Source organism: Eschrichtius robustus, chromosome 2, assembly GCF_028021215.1.
Source record: "Eschrichtius robustus isolate mEscRob2 chromosome 2, mEscRob2.pri, whole genome shotgun sequence".
NCBI lineage: Eukaryota > Metazoa > Chordata > Mammalia > Artiodactyla > Eschrichtiidae > Eschrichtius > Eschrichtius robustus.
In genome coordinates, this window is record NC_090825.1 from 116206527 (window position 1) to 116227702 (window position 21176).

The 21176-nt window shown below is 41.2% G+C and overlaps 1 protein-coding gene and 1 pseudogene across 1 annotated transcript in view; one reads left to right on the forward strand and one right to left on the reverse strand.

The window, feature by feature from the left end:
- CTNNA1 (catenin alpha 1) overlaps positions 1 to 21176 on the forward strand; it is a 186074-nt gene that overhangs the window by 140934 nt on the left and 23964 nt on the right. Inside the window, exon 10 of the mRNA XM_068535961.1 lies at positions 10551 to 10643. Within this exon, the coding sequence (XP_068392062.1) occupies positions 10551 to 10643 (93 nt within the window). The remainder of the gene's footprint in view (positions 1 to 10550; positions 10644 to 21176) is intronic.
- Positions 12890 to 14539, reverse strand: LOC137758479 (importin subunit alpha-1 pseudogene; annotated as a pseudogene).

Below are 21176 nucleotides of genomic sequence, written 5' to 3' on the forward strand. Positions count from 1 at the left end.
TTAGGGGCCATTTGCCATTTTTCCTGGGGTTTAGGGGGAGTAAGGGTGCTATGTGAAAGATGGGAAGGGCTGGTGGTGATAGGCCTCTGGCAGGAAAGGAAGGGCTCAGATTCTGCAGCCACTGAGAATTCTGCCAGATATGTTTGTCCTCCTAAAATATTGAAATACAATTCTATCACTAACCACCTGGAATTAGCACAGACTCCACAGGTAAAGGGCATAATTTCCAGTAAGATTGCCCTCACTATAGATGCCAACTGCAAGTTAGGGGAGTCCCCAGCCCACCTGTACTTCTGACCCAACTGTCTACAAATTCAAGGGTTCCCATGACCTCTCATCCCTTCTTCACAAGACTGCCCTCATTTCAAATGCCAGCTGCAAGTTTGAGGGTCCCCGGTCCACCTGCTCTTCTGATCAACTAGCTACAAATTTGGAGGGTTTCCATGGCCCACTTCAGGTTCAGTAATTTGACAGGACAACTCATAGAATTCAGGAGAGTGCTATCCTTATGACTGCATTTTATTGTAAAGGATACAAATCAGGTCCATCCAAATGAAGAGACACATAGGGTAAAGTGTGGGAAGGTCTCAAAGACAGAGTTTCCTGTCCTCTCCCCATGGATGAGGGTATGTCACTCTCCTGGCACATTGATGGTTCAGCCAGGAAGCTCCACTGAGTTTCAGCATCCAGAGTTTTTACTGAGATTTCATTACGTAGGTATGACTGATAGAATCCCTTCCTTCCGTGGACCTTGGTTTTTCCTGAAAGCCCCCATCCTCTAATCACATGGTTGGCATGGTGGCCTCCCCATCCTCAGTCATCTCATTAGTCTAACATATATAGGGGCTCACCTGGAGTTACCTCGTTAGCATAAATGATGAATAAGAAAGACACTCCTGTCACTCCTGAAATCTCTCAAGGATTTAGAAGTTTCCTCCCAGGAATCCAGTGCAAAGACCAGACATTTTTTTATTATACAACACCTCCCCATCTTGCAGGAATGTGGAGGGCATGGTTTTCGGGTAGCTTGCTACCCAGCCATGAACACCACATGGAAGAGGTAAGACAGGGCAGGTTTGTTTCCTACAGCTTTATGTAGATCCTGTTTGTGGCCATTTACCCAGTGATTTACCACTTGTTTTATCTGGTGTTCCTTGCATTGTTTGGTTTTACTTTTCCCTGGAGGTTCACCCGTTAGGAGCCCAGTTTTCTGATTGAGTCCATCTCTTCTCTCCGAAGTGAATGGTTCTTTCTCATAGAATCATTGGTTCTCCCTCTGGTGTATAAACCCGCTTCTGTTTAATATCCGTGTATTGACACTTACCTTTCTTAGACTCATTCTGTAGTGGGAAACTCCCTCCTTCCAGAGGCAGCACCTTCCACTGGTGGATTCTCTGGTTGTTAGGAAAGGGGAGCCACAGTCTCCTTCTCTGGAACACTCCCTGTCCATCTTTTTACTGCTGCACACAAATGAATTGAGAGGAGCTATAGGTGAAAATAGACACCTGATTTCAAAGATGTGGCATGGAAAAAGAATGTAAAAGATTTCATTATCTTTTTTATTGATTACATGTTGAAATATATTATCTTGAGATTAAATATTATTTTTTCTAATCTCACCTCTTAATGTGGCTCACATTGTATTCCTGTTGGACAGCACTAGTCTAGCTGATTTCCTCAGGCCTTTGAGAGGCTCTCTTCATTTTGCCTCTTCTCTGAATGCTCGCCACTTAAGTGCCAGTCCTTATTGAACACCTGCTGCAAGAACGGGCGGATGGAGATAGAGCAGCCAAAGCTTCCATTGGCTTTTGGGCAGTGACCTCACAGTCAGTCAGCTCCAGGATTTTGCTTCCAGAGGTGCTGCTGCTCAATTCCATCTTCTCCATCCTGGTCTGTGTGGGTGCAGTTGGTTGTTTGGCTCTCTCTGTTTTGACACTCATCCAGTATAAACTTCTTAGAGTCAGTCTAGTGTTCTGTCCTGTCAGGACTATTGCTGGCATTGCTCTTCATATTATTGACAGCCCCTTCCAAACTTGTATCATTTCTTTCTTTTTTAAAAAATAAGCATGTCTTTTCTCCTTTTATCTAATATGTTTATAAAATACTGTCTAAGACAACCCATAGGATAGAACCTTTCTTTCAGCTTGCCACTAGAAATCATTGTGTTGATTGTACAGTTCTTTGTATATAGTTAGCCGTTCAGCCAGTTACAAATTCCTTAATTTTTGTCTTGATCTCTGTCCCTGCCCACCCCGGCCAAATAAAATAGTGTAAAAAGGTTATGCTCTAATTTGGGTTGTCATGTAAAGTTGCTTCAAATGTATTAATAGTTTCTGAGTAGTATTAGGGATAGCATCCGCAGAGAAATGGGAATCTTATGGTACCTTCTCTGTATACCACATTATGGAAATACAAGATTAGCTTGAAGAATAAAAACCACATACTGACTCGTGAGGTTTTATGAGCAGAAGTGAATTTCTCCAGCCCCTCTGTGTTGGCATAGTGCTTGGAAGGCTGTGTGGTGCCTGCTGCCTGTTGGATCCTTATTAAATGACTGTGATTTTACTTGGGAAAGCAAATAACAGAGTGTTTGCTGTGTGGCTGCTCTTATTTTCTCAGGGTCTGACTAGGACCTCTGACTGCCTCACACTACAGTTGTCAGTGGGATCTATTACCTCCCCACATGGTATTGAATCCCCTTTTCTTATGTGAAGGGTACATAGAGGTTGTGCGTCTCAAGGCCAGTGAGTAGGGGAGCAGGAGCTGAGGGTCAGTATTGATGAGCTGGTGGCCCTTCTGTTCACCATTTTCTTCTGTTCTGGAATATAGCACTGAGGGCTTTTCTTTCATGTTTATGAAAGGGCATGGCCATGCTTCAAGGTAACGATAACACCTTTTATACTTGACTGTTTCTCCCATATCAAGTTAATGATTTCTTTATGTTGCTTGTCAGTTTAGTGTATTGAGGTGAAAAATTTATTTTCTGTCAGAAATATTAACCTTTTTGTCAATAATGCAACACCCATGTGTCCTTTTTAATTGCTTCATTCTTTGCCTACCTCCTTTGCTGTGAGTAGCTTAATAGCTAAAGAGCAATCAGTTTTCCCTTTTTAATTTTGCTGTCTTCTGGTTCCTTTTTCAATTTCATGAATTGAAAGTGAAATAGGAAAAATACAATTCATGAAATCTTGCCTGTAAAAACTGTCTATCATTTAGTATCCCTTTCCCCTCAGCCCGAGACACTGTACAATAAGATAGTATTTTGTTCATTGCCTTGTGAATTAAGAACCAAAAAGTAAATGTAACTGGTATGATTTTGAGCTGGATTATCATTACTTGCTATGCCCCCACCACCACCACCCCAGGACCAAGTATTTCCCATTATCCAGGACTTCATAGGGTGTGGCTTTATTGGCTTGAAATGCGTATTTTAACTGCAAATTGAATGATCTGCATTATAACTTTTATTCTGTGTTGTGCTTATAATATGCAGTAAAGTGACCTTGAAGAAACCTCTGTAAGGGGCATTTGAATTAAACACTGACCTTATACGATCTGCCTGTGACATCTTGGATATTTTCTCAGTACCTCTGTACAATACTATAGGTTGAAGTTCTTGCAAATGGCACATCAAATGAAGCTTCAGTTTTCCAGGACTGTAGGATGTTTGCATGAAAGCAGTTGGGTATTCTTAGGGAAGAATGCTGACCTTGGAATCAAGAAGAATTTCCTGAGCATATTGAGCTTGGTTTTCTCACATTTTCAAGGGTGTGTAATTTCCCATGCATGGGGTTGTGTAAGACCAAAGTGTCTTCCCTGTACTATTTTAACATCTTAACACCAAGCTTTTTTGGCTGAACTTAACCACCTAGTCAAATTTTGGGATGGTCAGGTGAAGGCGATGGATGTATCTTGTTCTCAAGGAGCATTGAGATTCTTTTCTCTTGGAGTGTTGGCAGGAACAATTAAGGAAGCACTCTGCCCAACTCTGGCCCTGCTTCAGAAAAGAGTGTAGGCCCTCCTATTGCCTCACCAGTAGAGCTAATGGACTAGTGTTTAGACAGGCACCCTTCCTAGCTTTATTGACAGATTATTCAGGAGACTAGACAGAAATAGGGAACTTTTTAAGTGATCAGTATAATATGTAAATGGAAGTGATGACAATATCACCTGGGTGGTTATCTACACATGAAAGCCTTTTTAAAAATATCAAATAGCCAAGCTGTTTAAAATAGTTTATGATGTTTTAGTAAATTCACAATTTCTAATCCTGTTACTAGAGATACTTATATCCTGCCTCTTCCTAAAATTAGATTTGGCATGGCTTATTTTGAACAAAAACATGTAAGATAAAATAAGGTAGATGTAGAAAATCAGGATGTAGGAGAGAAATAATACACAATTACGAGCTATAATTGCCATGCTTGAGTTTGGTTGTGGCACTGCACTTCCTGGTAGCATGGAGGAAAGGAAGACACACAATCAGTTGTGTATTGTCTTTAGAATGGAAGAAGTATGCCCATTTTTTCATGGGAAATAAGCCTATCGTAAAATGTTAAAAAAATTCCTTACTTGGGACTTTTACATAAGGGGCAGTGAATGATTTAATACATAGGGTCCTCAACATTTTAATAATAAATGTAGTGACAGAGTCCACATGATTTTTTTTTTCTTGTAAATTCCCTCTAAAATGGCAAGGTCATTAACATTCAGTTGACGCTGAGTTGAGTTCCAAAGAGCTGTGATGAGGAGCTAACCCAGCATGTGGCCTTCAGCCTCCCAGTAACAATATTAGGAGAACTGAGGGCTGTGAGTCTGTGAGTCCAGTGCTTCCTCCTGATCATCCCAGTGTAGCTTTCTTTCTTTTTTAAAATAATGTTCAACCTTCCTGTTTCTTTGTGTTTTAAATGTATCCTGTAAAGAGCATATGTTTAGTTATTGTTATTCAGGTTAGCAGGGGTTTTTTTCCTGTTAATTAGGGAGTTTTGTACACACACATTTATTATCATTATAACATGTGGATTCATTCTTACCATTGCATTTTTGTTCTCTCTTTCCCCTTCTTAACCCACTGCTTCCATTCCTCCTCCTCTATTTCTAACTCTCCTTCCCTCTTTTGGATTGATTGAGTCCTCCCACTTCCTTCTATTCCCCACCCCCCGCTTCTCATTTGGAAATCATACACTCCATTTTATTTGTAGCAACTCTGGATATTTTAAGCATGCATGTTTAATTCAGAGGTTGAGGTTAAGTAGTATCTTTTCCTCCTTCTGAAACAATATGAGACTCTTAGAATGCCTTGACTTTAGTTATTCTCTAACTTAGATATTATTGTTGTACAGTATTTTGGTTCTCTTAATTTTTAGCCCCATGAGTTAGACACTGTTGGTATTGCTTTATTCACTTATTTCAACTTTTACATAAAATTTACCTGATACCATATTTTCATTGCTTCCATTTCTTCTTGCATATTAAACCTTCCTTCTGGGATTGCTTCCTTTTTTCCTGAAGCATCTTTATTAAACACCTTTAGTTGAGGCAGGAAAGATCTGTCTGGAGTAAATGCTCTGAGATTGGTTTTGGCTTTGTTTTGTCTTAGTGTCTTTATTTTGGCTTAATTCTTGAAAAAATAATTTTATTGGATGTGTAGTCCTAGGATGATTTCCCCCCCCCCACTCCTCTCTTCAGGGATTTGAAAATATTGTTACCCTATCTCTGGCTTCCATTGTTGCTGCTGAGAAATCAGCAGTCAGTCTCACTGAGCTTTCTTTGTAGATAATTTGTATTTACTTTCTGGCTGTTTTTAAAATCACCTTTGTTCTAAAGCTTCACTTCAGTGTTTCAGGGTGTAGATTTCCTTTTATTTACTCTGCTTAGAATTTATCTTCCCAGATCTGAAAGTTGTTTCATCCATGCTGAAAATTTTCAGCTGTTACCTCTTTCAGTATTGCCTCTTTTGCATTCTCCCTGTCTTCCCTTCTGAAATCCTCATAGTTGAATAATAGACCTCAATTTATCTTTCATGTCTCTTAATTCATTTTATGGTTTCCATGTCATGAAAATGTCTTGGTTTTCCTGAATAATTTCTTCAGTTTGACTTTCCAGGTTAGTAATTCTCTTTTCAGCAGTGTCTAGTCGATATTATTTTAAATTTCTAGAAATGGTAGACATTATTACTTTTCTCTTAAAGTTCTATTTTGATCCTTCTCAAATCTGCCTAGTTATTTTTGAGTGTGTTTTTCCTTTTCTATACTTTGTATACTTTCTGTTATCTCTGTTAATGTAAAAAATATTTCTTAATACTCCACTTTTGATCATTTAAGTATCTGCAAGTCATGGATCTGATTACACAGTTCTTTTGCTTCCTTTTGCTCAAGATGCCTTATTTCCTTATGTACTTCCTGTATTTTTTATTGTGGGTTCACATTCCTGGTATTTCGTATTTGGGAATTCTTTGAGGCCTGGGTTTAGATTACCTTCCATCAGAGAAAATTTCCATTTATATTTACTTCTGCCAGTTGCTTACGGAGACTACTAATACATGACCTCCTAAACCTAAAAGTTTTGGGGGCCAGATAAATAATATAATTTCTATACCTAAACCCCTGAGGAGGGCCAGCCTTTGGTTAGAATTTACAGGAGAGACCTTTTTTTTTTCTCCTCCTTGAGGGAGTGATTAGGGCTTACACTGGCAAGTATCCTACTGTTTTGCTCTTCATGTTGACTTTTCTCTTAATTCACTCTTTCACTTAGGATGTTGCCTTTTGGCTGTCCCAGCTCTGTGCAGATTCTCTCATCTAAGGCATCTACCTTATGAGACACATTAAAAACCCAAGTTCTGACCACAGAATGGCACACATACTCCCCTTCATAAACAGTTTTCAGTGCTTGCTTACCTCTCTGAATTTCTGCTTTCTCATTTCTAGCCTCTGCTAATTTCCCTTAATTACTCACCTGCTTACCCTACATTTTTTTTTTTAACGGCATGATTGAGGTATAATTTATATACCATAAAACTCACCCATTTTAAGTGTACAATTCAATGGTTTTTACTAAGTTTACAGAACTATGCAGTCATCATCACAGTCCAGTTTGGAAGTTTTCTATCACCCATGTGTGCTTCACTTTTTGGTTAGCTATCTTGTTCCTCCTAATAAGATAGCCAACACCTGTCCCTGGAAATTGGAAGTTGGAAGCTTGACCTCTGTTCCATCATCATTTCTTCTGTGGGTTTGGAAGTAATTGTTAGAAATTTCTTGAGTGGTTCTGAAATTTATATGATGTGCATTTGGGACTTCTCTCTTCATATATGACAAGTTTGGAAAAGTTGATTTATTATTTGGATTTTTTGAGAGTACAGAGAGCTTAACCATTGTAAAGAAGAAAACTCAGGTGGTAGCTTGACCCAAGATCACATGGCAAGTGATGTAGATTTTGAGCTTCAACTTTACAGCATGCTACTCAGGTCGTGGTGTCACTACTTAGACTTAAAAGCTCCCTGTTCCACAATTCTTGTCACTTGTTTCACCTCCACAACAGGTATAGGCTACTATGAGAGTAGGTCATTAATTTATTACCAAGAAGAAAAACAAATCTCTTCTTGTCTTCCTGCAAAGGTTCCAGGGTAAGGGGCAGTGGGAAACAACTTAAAGTGTTTGACTTAAACAAATTTTAAATTTATTTAAAGTCATCAGCACATGTATAACAGAGGAAAATTTGTCATAATGGTATATTTTTCCCCCTTATAACCTTGTTTCATACATTTTATTTAAGTAAAGAAATTCTAGAGCTTTCCTAAATGTCTGAAAAGTTGTCTTTCCTGTCATGTACAGATGTCATATTTGTTGATTTGACACAGCCTGGCTGTGACAATTTTTTCCTGCACAGCACAGATTATTACTGGGCTACTCCTAAAACCAGCTAAAGCCCAGTGCTGTTTTTTGGTTTTTTTAAATCAGGGAGTTGAAAGTTTTCTGAAATGTTGTGTTCTTCTACAGGATCCAAACTTAAATGGGATAGGCAGAAGTAGTGCAAAAGAGGGCTCATGATTCCAAAGCTGGTAGTCGTAGTGTCAATCTTAGCCCACCTCTTAGATTAGCGGGAATCTAAGATGTTTAAATTGTTAATACACAAATTACTGTGGTAGCAAAGATATAAAAATTTATTCCCAGAGCAAATTAGAGATGTTGCTCATCACTCTTCAAAGTCTCAGCTCTGCTAGGTTCTCTGGAAGTTAGCTGCTCTGAGTATTTTTGATTCAAACTTCAGAAACTTCTTCAGTCTACTTAGCTGCTATCTCAGATTTCTCGAGCCCCACAAAGAGGTATTTAGGAAGCCCCTTCCCTCATTCCCAGCTTTCACGGCAGTCAAGCCTGGCACTAGTATATGAGGTTAGCTTCTCAGAGAGCTGTGGTCGAGATGTTGCATTTGCACATTTGTCATTGTTAGAAGTGAGTGGCGCTTTCCCTGGAGGGTGAATTGAAGCTCATTCATCTGGAGAAGACTGTCAGTGACAGGCGCCCGCTTCCTCCTCCCAGGGCAGGCGGGGTGGCCTCCTGAAACAGGCAGTGTACTCTTATAGAACATTAAAGTAATGTTTTTAAAATAAAGAAGAAGTCTTCCTAAGTCTTGTTAGGATTTGTATCAGGAAACAGGAAAGATGGTGTACAGAAGTCAGCCATTTCAGCCTTTCGCCACACACCATCTCGTGTGTCTGATCTGTAGTAGATAATACTTATTGTAATCCTTTGCTTCTTAATTTAATTATTTTTTTCTGAGTTTTACAGATTCATAAAATTGGGAGAATATAAAATTGTACTAGTAGTGGCTAGAGAGTGGAAGGCAGAAACAGTGACAGACCTTCCTGAATCTAACATTTGACTGGCCTCCGAAAATGGTGGGCATAGGGTGGGACTAGGGATCTTTGTTAGTCCCAAGTTGCTAATTCAGTCATCAACCTCAAATTTTATATTTGGTTTCAAAATGCCTTGTTAAAAGACAGTGAAGCAATAGAAGCTGTGGCTTCATAAACACATCTAATTTAAGCTTACTTCTTCAGTAGAGCACCATAAAATGTACATTTGAGGGATAATGTTTGTAAAAGTTTTATGTTCTACAGAATTTAGCTTAGGTCATATTTTGTAGCACTTTTAAAGGAAACAAATAGAAATCAACAATCATCTCTATAGACTGTCATCATGAATAGAAGTGCCTCTTTGCTCAGGTCCAGTTGACACTGGAAAGTGGAATTGTAACGTTCAGAGAGTATAAATCTTACTTCTTTTATGTGATTTTGAAGGCCCCTACCCATTAAAGATCTGACTTAATTTTCTTTTTCCGTACATTTTTATGTTTAAGTTGCATGTTAGTTCTTTTGTTTCTCCTTGTGATTAGGCATTGCAGGATTGTGATAGTTCGCAGTCTTACAGAAAGCTGATAATCCCTAACTGTAACACTGCGAACAACAGTAATGGTATATAATTTTTCTTGTGCCTTTATGTGCTTAACTTGGGTGGAGGAGTGAAAATCAAAGGTTATTGCCATTGCCCTTGTTTACTCTGGCATTTTAAATTCTCAGAAAGTGCCTCTGATATTCAACTGCCTATGCCTCTATCATTCATAACTCAGTTTGCACCTGTGGTAAGATATGTCTCAGCACTGTGTATTCAGTTGGTCCTTGGTGTTGCTAACGGAATTGGCAAGCCTGTTTATTTAGAAACATTGGTAAGTGATCACAGCCCTAGCAGCCGCTACAGAACAACATTCTCAGCACAGCCAGAGCTTCAGCAGAAGTATGATACAACTTGGAAGGACTGTTTCTGGCTACATGAGTAGTGTCATTGAGGCAGTTGGATGGCAAGGTAAAGATTTTAGTTCAAATGAAATAGCGTCATTCAGGAAACAGTCCAGCTGTCAGTGCTTTTGAGAAACCAGTTAAAAGACAGTTTTGCTCTTAACTATGGGATATCATCTCTGTTTCTTCTTCCATTTCTGATGAGGATGGCCTTGGGTCCATCTTGATGTGTTAATGCTGTTTTTTAAATTTGAAAAATAGCCTTGCGTTCAAATAAAACTCATCTTGGCTTAAAGTAAGCGTCCATTCACCTGTCAAATGAGAACAGCAGCTTAGAATTTCGATTTCCTTCCTTCAAGAACAGCTGCAAAGTACATTTTTATTTGAGGGTACCAATGATTCTTTGGTGCCCTTGGTTCCTTAGTTTTTCTCACGTCTCACACCAGGAGACCCTCTTTCTAAAGTTACTGTTCAGGCAGGTTAGAGCCCATGTAAAGCCGGTGAGTTACAAGCCCTAGGTTCTTTCAGGGTTCTGCCACCAGCTTACAGTGTGACCTGTGTTATGAGTTTAATTTCCTTAGCACAGAGCTAAAAAATTTGTCCTCATAAGCAGGTAATCAATCTGTGAGAAGTAAAACACCTTTGGTGCTTTTGTCATTTGTTCTGTAAAGGTCAGGGATGGGGTAGGTGTACATTTGTTTTTCTTTGCAGTTAAAAGAGAAAAATCTTCAAAGGTCTTTTTTATCTTTTCTTCTAGGTTGCCAACTTGGCCTGTTCCATCTCAAACAATGAAGAAGGTGTAAAGCTTGTTCGAATGTCTGCAAGCCAGCTAGAAGCCCTCTGTCCTCAGGTAAAGTACAACCAGCAATGTTTAAGGTTTCACCAAATTGGATTTGGGTTATTAGAGTGGGGATGAGGTTTATTTTGTTAGTTTCGTTTTTAGGATTTTAGATAGAAGTCTTGAGGACAGAATGCTGATCCACAGTCCATATAGCTTGAGAAATTTATGTTTGACTTTAAGTGATATTTCCTTAAGGCATCATGTGTTACTGTCTCCTTGCCCTTCATTAAAAATGTATAGTGTCGGGACTTCCCTGGTGGCACAGTGGTTAAGAATCTGCCTGCCAATGCAGGGGGCACGGGTTCGATCCCTGGTCCAGGAAGATCCCACGTGCCGCGGAGCTACTGAGCCTGTACTCTAGAGCCCGCGAGCCACAACTGAGCCTGCGTGCCACAACTACTGAAGTCCGTGCGCCTAGAGCCTGTGCTCCACAACAAGAGAAGCCACCACAATGAGAAGCCCGTGCACCGCAACGAAGAGTAGCCCCTGCTCACCGCAACTAGAGAAAAGCCCACACGCAGCAGTGAAGACCCAGTGAAGCCAAAAAAAAAAGGTACAGTGTCCTCCACTGCTGGCAAATGGAGGGTAGGCAGTGGCCATTCTACACCCTCCCTAAGGGAGGGCCATCTGCAACATGTGGTAGTCCTGGAATCAGATGGTTACCCACAAGCGTGAAAGAATAACTGCTACCCACCCACACTCCATTGTGATGCCCAGTATTTGGATCTTGTTAGAGGGAACGAGATTCAAGAGCTAGAAGCCTTACTCAGCTATGTCCTGAAGTAGCCTTATGATACAGATATTAATAATGTAACTCAGCCAGCTACTGAAGTAAAAGCTTAAGAACTTTTCTCCATTTATAATGGCATATTGGAAGACTGGTGATCAGGCTAGGTTAAGCATCTGGGGCTCTAGAAAGACTCTGAAGCACACAGAAAAATGGTTGCTTTGTTAAATGTTAGATGAGTTGCCTGCCTCCTGTGAGGGGAACTGATCCTGTTTGTGTGCCTGACACTCCTTGCCCCTCACAGGGATTTCTAAGCAGTGTCAGTGCTGTTTTGGTGGAAGAGGTTGCCTCTCCAGTTTCCCAGGTAGAGAATGGTCATGGGCATACTCTGAAGATTTACATTAAACTCTTTCTAAATGTCCTGTCAGATGGCATTGACCACAAATAAAGGGGAATAAAGCAAGGGAACTGGAGTAATAGAATAGAGGTCGCAGGAATGAAATTTCTATGTTATGTCTGCAACCAACTTTAAAATATACCATGACTAATACTTTGGTTCTTTCATATGTATAATTCCTGACACTCAAGGTAGGTGACCAAAATAAGTAAAGCCTGGTTATTAACCTGGGATCCTAACTGGTACACAGGTTAGCTAGGGCATTTATTCTCATTCTCAACCATGTGGGTTAGTTTGCCCGTGAGAGCTGCTTCATCTGAGTACGAGTGTGATGAGCCAGTGTGGATCCACATTATCTAATCAGCATTTCCCCAGCATTAATCCAGTCATGACGTCTGCTACTGGTCAGTAGCTGTACAGATAATAAGCACAATGAATTTAATCACCTACAGAAAGTTCATGGATGACCAAGTTGTATGAAATAAATTTAGAGTAGATTTTAAAGATTTGGCATTCTTTTCTCAAGCTTGCCATTTTACCCTATCAGCACTTTTTTTTTTTTTTATTTTTTAAAGAAAAGGGTGGAATTTAATCTTTATTTACAGGACACTGCAAGATACGAAATTGCACATAGAAATAAGAAACCCATTGACAGGAGAAGCTTCATACAGTATGTACAGTTTGGAACTGTTCAAGAATAGTTTCTTGGGCTTCCCTGGTGGCGCAGTGGTTGAGAATCTGCCTGCCAATGCTGGGGACACGGGTTCGAGCCCTGGTCTGGGAAGATCCCACATGCCGTGGAGCAACTGGGCCCGTGAACCACAATTGCTGAGCCTGCGCTCCGCAACAAGAGAGGCGGCGATAATGAGAGGCCCGCGCACCGCGATGAAGAGTGGCCCCCACTTGCCGCAACTAGAGAAAGCCCTCGCACAGAAACGAAGACCAACACAGCCATAAATAAATAAATACATAATAAATTTTAAAAAAATTTAAAAAAAAAGAATAGTTTCTTTGTAAAAAGTGCTACAATAACAAACCACGTGTAAAAAGAGTTCTTAGTAGAGAAACAGTAAGACAAACTTCTACCAAACATAGTACACAACAAACAACTTTATGCCTCAGGTGTACAATCTAAAAGTTGAAGGTCCCAGCAGTGCCATCCTGAACTTGGAATGTAAACCCTTCAGAGGTAGTTTCTGGCACAACATTTTGATCTTCCTCTTCCTCCACAGAGAAATACGTCTCAATCAAGTTTAATGAAGCTTTGCACACAGGCTCATTTTCATAGTTTTGTAGAGCTTCAATTTTGTCCAAACCTCCACATTCTTCAATCATTATACTAAGTTTCTCAGTTTCACCTAGTTTCTCAGCAGCGTGAAAGATATTTGAAATGGCATCCAGAATAACTAGAGTAATTTTGGTGTCTTTCGCAGTTCATCAACGGTTCTGTTACGCCACAATGAACAAGGTATACCATCTGCTCAACTGTTCTGCCACGTGTATAGTTGGTCACAGCCCATATAGCTTCCTTTTGTGTCTTAAAGTCTGCCTTAGAGAGAACGCCAACAAGGAATGGGACTAATCCATGATTTACAGCTTGTTGTATCTGGTCCTGGCGGCCAGCCCTGATGTTTGACATTGTCCACGTAGCTTCCTTCTGAATATTGGTTTTGGAGTTCGTTAGCAGGCTGGGAAAGATGGCAAGTGCTCCTGCATCTATTACAACCTGAGTCTGTTCATCTGTCCCAGTGACAATATGCCCTATGGCTCTTTGCGCAGGAATCACGATTGGCAATTCAGTAGCTCCTAAAAGCTTCACAAGTTGGGGTACAACCCCAGTTTTCACAACCATTTCAATCCGTTCATTTGGACCATTGGTAAGGTAGGAAATAGCCCAGCAGGTATCAGCTAAAACTTCTGGATCATCGTGATGCAGGAGATGAACTAAAGTAGGAAGAATTTGCTCAACAGAGTCTAAGCGGGGTGCACGATTCTTGTTGCGACAAAGATTTGAAAGTGTCCAGGTAAGATTATATAAGTAACCACATGCTAAAGATGACACATCAGGAACCGCCAAAAGTGCCAACAGCGGGTCAACTGCACCATACTTGATAACCAAGTCTCGGAAAACCGAGCTATCACCTGCAATGTTTCCTAGAGCCCATACAGCTTGTTCACTGATGTGAGCGTGGGGAGATGCCAACAGAGAAATGAATGCTGGGATAGCACCTCCGTCTACCACAGCCTTGGTCTGTTCTGATGTCCCGGAAGCAATGTTAGTGAGGGCCCAAGCAGATTCAGACTGAATGGGACTACAATCCATTCTGCTCAAGAAGGACACAAATTTTGGAATCAAACCAGCCCGTATTATGCTGTCTATGGGGGGCTATTTTTCCCTAGAAAGCAGTTTCCTAGCAGCTTGAGTAGCTTGGAGCTGGCTTTCCAAGTTGTTGCTATTTATGCCTTTGACAGTATCATCAACAGACCGATTTACAGTGCCCTGGTTGTTGCGGTTTTCCTGCAGTGGAGAAGCAGTAGCATCTGGAAAAGAGCTGACATTTCTCCTTTTCAGCGTCTGGTCATCCTTCTTAGCTTTCCTGAGCTCCACATTAACTTCTGTTCGGCGCCGCCTCATTTCTGTACTGTCTTTCCCCTTGTTCTTGAATCTGTTAAGGCGGGCAGCTGGTGAATTAGCATTCTCATTGGTGGACATGGTTATGAGACAAAGGAAGAAAGCTACACAGCCGGCTCAAGCTTCCACAGGAGGTGGTGCGGGGCGCACAGGCTGTGGATCGGCTGCCCTCAAAACGTCCACCACGGTCAGCCCGAGGATGGTGTGCCAGCGCTTTATTTTTAATGCCTTTGGTTCTCCATTTGATTTTGAAATGCTTGAAAAGCGACAATGCTTTCACATATTGGCTGAAACAGATGGTTAACATACGCTGATCACACCTACTAAGAGTATTTATATAAATGATCTTAAAGCCTAGAAAAAAAAATCACATGGAGAGTCTGGTAGATCCTAATGAGAGTGATGGTGTGCATAAGTCATGTTTGGCTGGGACATGTTGCCCAGGTTTTAGGTTGCCCTCAGAAAGCACCTTTTTTCCCTCTCCTTTGTAGTTTCATTTCTCCTGCTAGAACAGACCTCAAGACAGTGTCCAGACCATGCTTGGAATTGGGTATATGTCCTAGATAAAAAGGTGTTTTCTCTAGGTGTGATTATTCACGCAGATTCTCTCCTAGGCCCCTTCCTACCCTTGCTCACAAACAAGGCTGGGCAGGTTCAGTGATGGCAAATACAGTAGACATTTGCAGGCATGGTAATGACAAACTATGTAGCATGTGCCATTTCTAAATGAGGTAACTGTGACTCCACTCCAACCCATTATTGCTAGATTCTTTCATTATTTTTAAAGAGAAGTCAGCAATTCAGATTTTTTTGACAACTCTCAATTTTAAAGGATTGGGAACAAATTTAAAGTTTTGAAATTCTTTGAGGAGCGTAAACCAGATTTCTGGGAGCTGCATCTCACCTACCCTGGCCATGTGTTTCATGCTCAAAGGACCTCTCCTTTAAGGTAGCTGATGGCTGTCCCTCTCAGGAGGAGTGGAGCCCTCTCCTTATTCTTCAGCCTGATGTGGGCAGTGATGTCAGGCACCGGGGGTCCTAGTCCTGAGGTGTTTCCTTCCAGGGTCACTGGCTTGTTTGATAAATAAACCCTAGGCACGTTAATCAACTTGACTAGGCTAGTTAGTTAATTCACCAGTTTAAGATGGTGTTTAATATGCTGTAGCATGTAGACAAAAAGTTATTATATTAAAGTGTATGTTTCTTCATTTGAGGCTACTGTCAGCATCCGTCCACAGTATGGAATATGTATTGGGTTTTTCCGGTTTGTTTTTCAGGTCTCACACTCACACTGCTGCATTCTGGCAGCCCTGGCCCCTCTGCTGGGGGCTGCTTTTCTGTGGCTCCACCTACAGTCTGGAGTTGGTTCCTAGACCTTATTGTTCCTCTCTGGAGAGGAGAGGTGACAGATGGAACCTGTAGAGGAGTTTTCTTCTCCATCTTTCAGTTCACCCAATAGCAAATTAATTTTTGGAAATGGGAAATTCTGTTCTAAAGTACTGACTTTTTAGCAGTTAAGTGACTTTAACTCCGATATTTGCAGTGTTAAAGTTGAGTTCAGGCAAAGTAACCTGAGAGTGGATTTATTTTGTTGCTTGGGGGAGAAAAAAGCATCCACATTTTTTGGTGATTTACTGTTATCATGAGTAGGAAAGAAAGTAGGTCAGCTCTTTCCCTGCATTGCCTTCTGTTTTGTGTCTGCAGTATCGCACTGTTCATCAGAAAGGGGACCTCTCTCCATCTGAGGAGAGAGTCCAGCCTCACATGCTTTTATCAGGAAAAAAATCTAACTGTTTTGGGAAAGAACCTGATTCTCTACCCCCATGTCCCCCACATCATCTTGCTCATGGATGTGCTCAAGTCTTAGTCCATGGTAGCTGCTTAAAAGACTAGTTTTTCAACTCATCTGATGCTGGTCAAAAGGAAATAGAAAAACCCTGCCAACAGCAGGTTTCTGACAGTTGATAATTCATATGGCCTGGTATAATGCGTGGCCTTTCTTGGAAATTTAAGCAAGGGTGAATTAAGTATTTGAAGCTGCTGCTTATCTACATTTCTTTGTCTTTTTTTTTTGGTATTTCTCACTAACTAAATTGAGAAAGAACTTATAAAATTCTTGGTTCTTCTGCCTCCTTAGATTTATCTTCCATATTGCTGTTTCTCCCATTGTTCTATGGGAATGCTGATCATTTTGGGGCTAACAGGCTTGACAAGCATCAAATAAGCATAAACCCAGACAGGCCTGGTCTATATAGGTCGTGAGAAAATATATAGCTCTTAAATGAGCATCCAAGGCATACGGGCCAGGGAAGCCTGTGGCCTCAAGTTCTCATTCATGTATTATTTCACAATCATAGGACCATCTACCTTTGAATCACCTCACTTTTCCACTTCTGATATTCTCTAATCTTCTTACACAGCAATTGCACAGAAGAGCTGAAAGGAGATGCTTCTGACTAAAAGTTTCTCTCAGCATTTTCTGTACCTCTTTCCTCCCTTACCCCCTCCCATGGAGGTCTGCGGGTAACAGGCCTCCAGAGACCCTCCGGTTTCCTTGTAAGCCTTGCATATTGATGTTGGTCTGTTGTTTTGTTTTCTTGTAAAGTCTGATTTCCATATCATAAAAGTTGGAAAGTGTTTCCCTCTCTTCCATTTTCTTGAGAAGTCTATATAACTAGTATTCTTCTTTAAATGTTTGGGGGGAATTTATCAATGAAACCATCTGGCCTGGACTTTTCTTTTTTTCTTTTTTTAAATAAATTTATTTATTTATTTTTGGCTGCATTGGGTCTTCGTTGCTGCGTGTGAGCTTTCTCTAGTTGCAATGCGCAGGCTTCTCATTGCGGTGGCCTCTCTTGTTGCGGAGCACGGGCTCTAGGTGTGTGGGCTTCAGTAGTTGTGGCTCATGGGCTCTAGAGCACAGGCTCAGTAGTTGTGGTGCACAGGCCTAGTTGCTCCACGGCATGTGGGATCTTCCCGGACCAGGGCTTGAACCTGTGTCCCCTGCATTGGCAGGCGGATTCTTAACCACTGCGCCACCATGGAAGTCCCTGGAGTTTTCTTTGTGTGAAGATTTTCAACAATTAATTTAGTTTCTTTATTAGGTATAATGATATTCAGATCATTTATTTAAACATTTAGCTGTTTATTCTTGAGTGAGCTTTGGTAATTTGTATTTTATTAATTGCTACTCTATTATTTTTTTCCTTCTCCTTGCTTTGGGTTTAATTTGCCCTTCTTTTTCTAGTTTCTGAAGTTAGAAGCTTTTAAATCATTGATTCGAGACCTTCTCTTCTAATGTAACATGTAATGTTGGTGTGTGTGTTAAATAGCGTGGTTGGGATGGTCAAGAAAGACCTCACTGAGAAAGTGATGTAGAAGCAAAGACCAGAAAGGAGATGACAGAACAAGCCAGAGAGGGTGTCTGAGGGGAGAGCACTCCAGGAAGAGGGAACAGCAAATATAGAGGCTTTGAAGAAGGAGGGTCAAGTATCTAACAGGAGTGTGAATGGTATAGAGCCTTTTAGGGGCATGGTAAAGCATTTGGCTTTTTACTCTGAGTCACATGGGAAGCCATTGATGGGTTTTGAGTAGAGGATTGACATGATCTAACTTTGGTTTTAACAGGGTCTCTCTGACTTCTCTGAGGAAGGATAGAAGCAGAGGGACCCCTTAGGAAGCTGTGGTTAGCAGAATAATGTGCTGCCTCCACCCCCAATTTTCTAATTCCTGAAACCTGTGAATATGTTACCTTATATATAGCAGAAGGGACTTGGTAGAGGTAAATAAACTAAGGATCTTTAAATGGTTAAATTATCCTAGATTATCCGGGTGGGTCCCCAATATAATCACAAGGGTCCTTATATGAGGGAAACAGTGGTGTTGGCATCAGAGAAGGAGATGTGATCATGGAAGCCGGAGTTGGAGTGATGTGGCCACATGCCAAGGCATGTGGGCAGCCTCTAGAGGTTGGAAAAGACAAGGACTGGATTCTCCCCTAGAGCCTCTGGAATGAACAGTTCTGCTGACACTTTGATTTTAGCTCTCTAAGACCCATTTTAGACTTCTGACCTCCAGAACTGTAAGATAACACATATGTGTTGTTTTAAGCACAGCTAGTTTTGTGGTTATATATTACAGCAGCATAGGAGACCAAAACAGAGGCAAGAGTACAGTGGAAGTGGTGAGCACTGGTTATAGAGTCTGGATATATTTTGAAGGTAGAATTTACTGAAGGATTAGTTGTGAAGTGGAGGGGAAAGAGAAGAGTCAGGAAGAATTCCAGGTTTTGATCCTAAGTAGCTAGAAGGATGCAGCTGTCATTTATGTTAATTTTATGGTGCCTGTTAGACATGCAAGAAGCAAAGTCAAGTTCAGGAAAGAGGTCTGGACGAAATGTATAAATGTGAGATTCATACATGGTGCTTAAAGTCATGAGACTTAATAAGCTCACCAATGGAATGTGTAAACCAGGAGTAAAAAGGTCTGGGAAATAAAACTGGGGTTCCCTAACATTTAGAGTTTGAGGAGATGAGCAGTATCCAGCAAAGGAGATTGAGGAAGTGTTATTGACCAGAAGAGCACCAGAAGCTGGCTCTATCTTGGAAGACAAGTGGGATAAGTGTTTCTAGGAAGAGTGATTATTCATGTAAAATGGTTGTAGAATGTGACCTGAGAACTGCTCCTTGGATTGAGCAACATATAGAGATCACAAGGGATCTTGGACAAAGAAGTTTAGGTAGAAATTTAGGAGAGATAAGCTTGACTGGAGTGGGTTCAAGAGAGAAGAGACAAATTGAGTACAGCAAGTTGACAGCTCTTTCTAATTAAATGTAAGGATTATGGAGACATGGGGTGATAGCATGAGGTAGATATGGGGTTGAGAATGTTTTTTGCTTTTGATCTTTAGTCGGGAGCATTTTTCTATGTTTAGCTGATGGAAATAATCCAGTAGAGGGGAAAAACTGGTAATAAAGAATAGAGCAGAGAGAATTGCTAGGACATTGTCCTGGAGTAGAGGAGAAGAAATGAGATCCAGTGGACAAGTGGCAAGGTTGGTAGGAGCATAGATAGGAACATTCATAAGTAAAAAGAGGTAAGATAGAGCATGTGGCATGGATGCAGGTAAATGGATAGCTGCGGTGATAAGATTCTATAGACATTCTCTCTCTTTTTTTTTTTTAAATAAATTTATTTATTTATTTGTTGGTTTGCTTTTGGCTGCATTGGGTCTATGTTGCTGCACGCGGGCTTTCTCTAGTGGCGAGCGAGGGCTACTCTTCATTGCGGTGCGTGGGCTTCTCATTGCGGTGGCTTCTCTTGTGGAGCACGGGCTCTAGGCACGTGGGCTTCAGTAGTTGTGGCACGTGGGCTCAGTAGTTGTGGCTCACGGGCTCAGTAGTTGTGGCTCACGGGCTCTAGAGCGCAGGCTCAGTAATTGTGGCACACGGGCTGAGTTGCTCCGCAGCATGTGGGATCTTCCTGGACCAGGGCTCGAACCCGTGTCCCCTGCACTGGCAGGTGGATACTTAACCGCTGCGCCACCAGGGAAGTCCCGACATTCTCTTTTGATTGCATTCATCTTCTTATTTAAATAGGAAGCAGAACTATAAGCTGAGAGTGATGATGCTGGCAGAAGTGTTACAGGTTTGAAGAGAAGGTATGGAACAATTACTCTTTTAGAGTTTAGACTTGAGGAAGAGACTGATCGGACTAAGGAAATGTAGTTCTCTTGCTATCCCCAACACTATGAGTCCACTTGAAGTTGATCAAGATTTTAAAGGAGATCCATTCAACATAGTTGGGAGCAGGAAATCATGAGTTTTATTTTAGACATGTTTATTTTGAAATGTCTGAGACATCTGAGTAGAGCTGTTGGGTATGTAGCTAGGAAATGACTTAGGGGCTAAAACGAATGGTCTGGGTTGGAGATGTGGGAGTAGTTGGCAGACGGGTGGTATGTAAAATCATATGATGAAATTGCTCACAGGTGGGAGAAGTGTAGAATGAGGAGAGAAGGCAGCATAGGATCAAGCCTTGAAGAACTTCAGCATTAGTGGAAGAAGACAAGACAGCAAAAGAGACACAGAAGAAGTAGCCAGAATGGTGGAAATGAAACAGAAAAAGTATTTGACAGAATCTAACATCCAGACCTGATAAAAACACTTTGTAAACTAGGAATAGAAGAAAATTTCCTCAGCCTGATAACATCGTACTTAATGATGAAAGGCTGAATACTTCCTCCTAGGATCAGAAACCAGACAAGAATGTCCTGTTCAATGTTGTACTGGAGGTCTTAGCCAACAGTAGCATTTAAAAAGTTGCCATGGGGCTTCCCTGGTGGCGCAGTGGTTGAGAATCTGCCTGCCAATGCAGGGGGCACGGGTTCGAGCCCTGGTCCGGGAAGATCCCACATGCCGCGGAGCAACTAGGCCCGTGAGCCACAACTACTGAGCCTGTGCATCTGGAGCCTGTGCTCCGCAACAAAAGAGGCCACGATAGTGAGAGGCCCGCGCACTGTGATGAAGAGTGGCCCCCGCTTGCCACAACTAGAGAAAGCCCTCGCACAGAAATGAAGACCCAACACAGCCATAAATAAATAAATTTAAAAAAATAAAAAAATAAAAAGTTGCCATGGTATATATGGTGGTAGTGCATAGTTTGGGGCTCTTTGCAAATTTAATGAGCAAGAATAGTGACTCATTAATTTATAAGTGAGAGTAAACTTTTCCCTCTAGTTGTTTCCTAGCCATTTTTAGGTCACCTTAGGTAGGCTGTTGATGTCTT